The sequence below is a fragment of the Etheostoma spectabile genome, unplaced genomic scaffold (genome assembly GCF_008692095.1).
Source record: "Etheostoma spectabile isolate EspeVRDwgs_2016 unplaced genomic scaffold, UIUC_Espe_1.0 scaffold394, whole genome shotgun sequence".
NCBI lineage: Eukaryota > Metazoa > Chordata > Actinopteri > Perciformes > Percidae > Etheostoma > Etheostoma spectabile.
The window spans coordinates 10596-13084 of record NW_022605599.1 but is presented as its reverse complement, the minus strand read 5'-3'; the positions used below and the strand labels follow the sequence as shown (position 1 = coordinate 13084).

Sequence of the window (2489 nt, the reverse complement as noted above, 5' to 3'; positions counted from 1 at the left end):
GGGGGGGGGGGATCAATCAGTGACATAAGCTTGTGTCAGTTGTGTTGGATGAACACACCAAAAAAATTAAAATAAAAATGAGGATGTTCAGGCAGCAGCAGAGCCTAGAGCTCTAACTAGGCTTGTCAAAGTTTCCTTATTCCAGGCAGTCATTCTTCAGTAGTCTCCTCCTGGCACGATGGAAGTACCGCGGAACTGTTTCTCGCTGCACTTCCCTCCTTCTTAAGGGTCTTCAGGCACTTGTCGAGCCGTTTGATGCACAGTGTCACATCTTCCCTGGTGATCCCCACGGCGGAGGCAGCGTTGAGGTAAGGAGCGGGGTACGCCTCCGAGTGCGACATGAAGCCACGGAACGTGTGTCCGCTTATAGTCTGCTCCTTGCCCAGCGGTATCACCCTAAAACACAGGAGAAAACCAAATAATAACGATTATTTGGCATGCCGGGAAACAAGAATTTGTTATTTCTTTACAACTATGACCTGGCTAAAGCTTAAGCTATATACTTGACAGACTATTATAAATTTAAACAAACAATTCTTTAGCCATCAAGCAGACAGGGAGCTACATTAGCTTCATTTGGAGTCGTGTTTCTGGCCACGTGACAAATGTTAAGTCCAGTAGTGACTGTCCCTTTAGTTTATATTCTTGACGTTACTCTTCCGGGACAGCTATATGTATTTTTCTGTTTTCTTCCGCTTTTGTTGTGTGGGAATTTTAAATTCAGTGTTGAATGCTCCTCAGATCTCTGCAGGGTAAATCGAGACAGCTAGATTATCTGTCCAATGGAGGAAGGTCTGGTAACTGTCCTTTTAGCTCTGTTTTTGTCTCCACCAACTACTCTAGTTGCTCCACGATGTTCATTCATCAGCTAGTTGCTAACTTTGTCTGCTATGTTGCGCTGGGTACGTAGTGTACAGTGGGTTTTTAGAGCTGTTTTGCCAAAACCAGCGGCCTGATGCAGCTGCCGAAAAGGACACTATGACAACAGTGAGAGTAAACAGTTCAAAAGAGAAAGTTTCATGAGTGCAGATCCTACTTGGTATCCGATCTGACCAGGTAACCACGGGCAGTTAGCACGGGATGTATTGTGTCAAGGAAAGAAGTGATGAGGTTATGTCTTTGAGGCATTTCTAATGCAACTGAACCAGAAGTGCATTCAAATCTGAACAACACAAAGCAAGCGTGACACAATGACCCAAATAAATCATTCATTGGGGATATTTTTAATATTTAAATAGGGTGCCATTGAAGGCAAAAAAGGGTAAACTAACAAAAAGCCTGCTGTCCCATTGGAAACAAGAGGGCTGTGTGAATCCTAATCAAAACATCCTGTTAAATTAGGAGGTGGCTGATGGGAGGGGCCGTCTAATCATCTTAAGTAGTTTCCGCTACGCCAGATTCAGCAGGTCCATCTGGCTGATTGCTGGCTTCCACTGGCCGTTTGGTTCAACAACACACAGCTCATCCCACTTTGACAACACAGACAGTGCTTTGTTGAACACATGCACACTTTTTCTGTTCCCTCCCCATGTTTCCATTTCAGGGCCAGATTGTGGCCGAGCCACTGTAAAGTTTTCATACCTGGCTCCCGACACTTGCCGGGTGAACAACATGGAGCCCAGCTGAGTCACCGCCTTGTCGCTGTCGGCCTGGAGACCGTCCAGAGACATGGCTGGAGGAGAGCGGGGCCACACCCAAAACACATGCACACAATTATTACATGAAATATCCAGGATTAAAGAAATACACCAACATAGAATCAGAAATGTAGCTTTTAAACTCCCCCCAAGAAAGAAAAAATACATGCATAAAATATGCAGTCTGTGGAGCTGCTGGTCTGTTGCCGCCCATTGTGCTTACCCAGTGAAATGGGGTTATGTGGGGTGTGAAGCAGTCTCTCCCCGTGTGCAGAGGCTAGACTCTTCAGCTCCTGGGCCAGGAACAAATACATTTCCTGCAGGACATGCAGACACAGAGACCAGACATGGAGATACAGAACTAGAGAGGGAGCAGGGGCCATACAAAAGAACTATGAATAGTAGCACAATGCTCTTTTCAAACTCCACTACAGTCTTATTTTAGCAGGCAAGTCCAAACCCTGCCCTTCCCCCCCCCCTTTACTCATCCCCCTGCCTGCCAGCCTGGCTGCGTGTTTCCCTCCAGGCTTCAGCACAGGCAACGTATCCCCTTCCTCTCTGGCCCTGATCTTCTCTGGGATCAATTACAGAGGCAGGAGAGAAGGAACACATGCTTTTATACTGAGATTTTACCTTCAACATATTTTTAAAAAAACCTGACAAAGTGTGTGTGGTTCAGAGTCTCACCACTCAGGCCAATGCACACAGATGTTATAAGCCCAGACGAGGTGAGGGAGCTGCACAACAACCAATCACAGTGTTTTAGTTGCTGGCTACCAGCGCCAGAGTCCCCACTAAAGCATCGCACATTAAAGGATCTGCTCACTGCAACAGCGTGTGGGTGCGTGTGTG

General features: G+C 46.6%; 1 protein-coding gene across 1 annotated transcript in view; it reads right to left on the bottom strand.

Annotated features, from left to right (window-relative positions):
* Positions 1-28: 28 nt before the first annotated feature.
* Positions 29-2489, bottom strand: part of sepsecs (Sep (O-phosphoserine) tRNA:Sec (selenocysteine) tRNA synthase) — a gene marked incomplete at its 5' end in the record, with an annotated part of 8658 nt that continues 6197 nt past the window's right edge. The window contains 3 exon segments of the mRNA XM_032511607.1: positions 29-396; positions 1582-1672; positions 1861-1954. Of these exon segments, the coding sequence (XP_032367498.1) occupies positions 150-396; positions 1582-1672; positions 1861-1954 (432 nt within the window).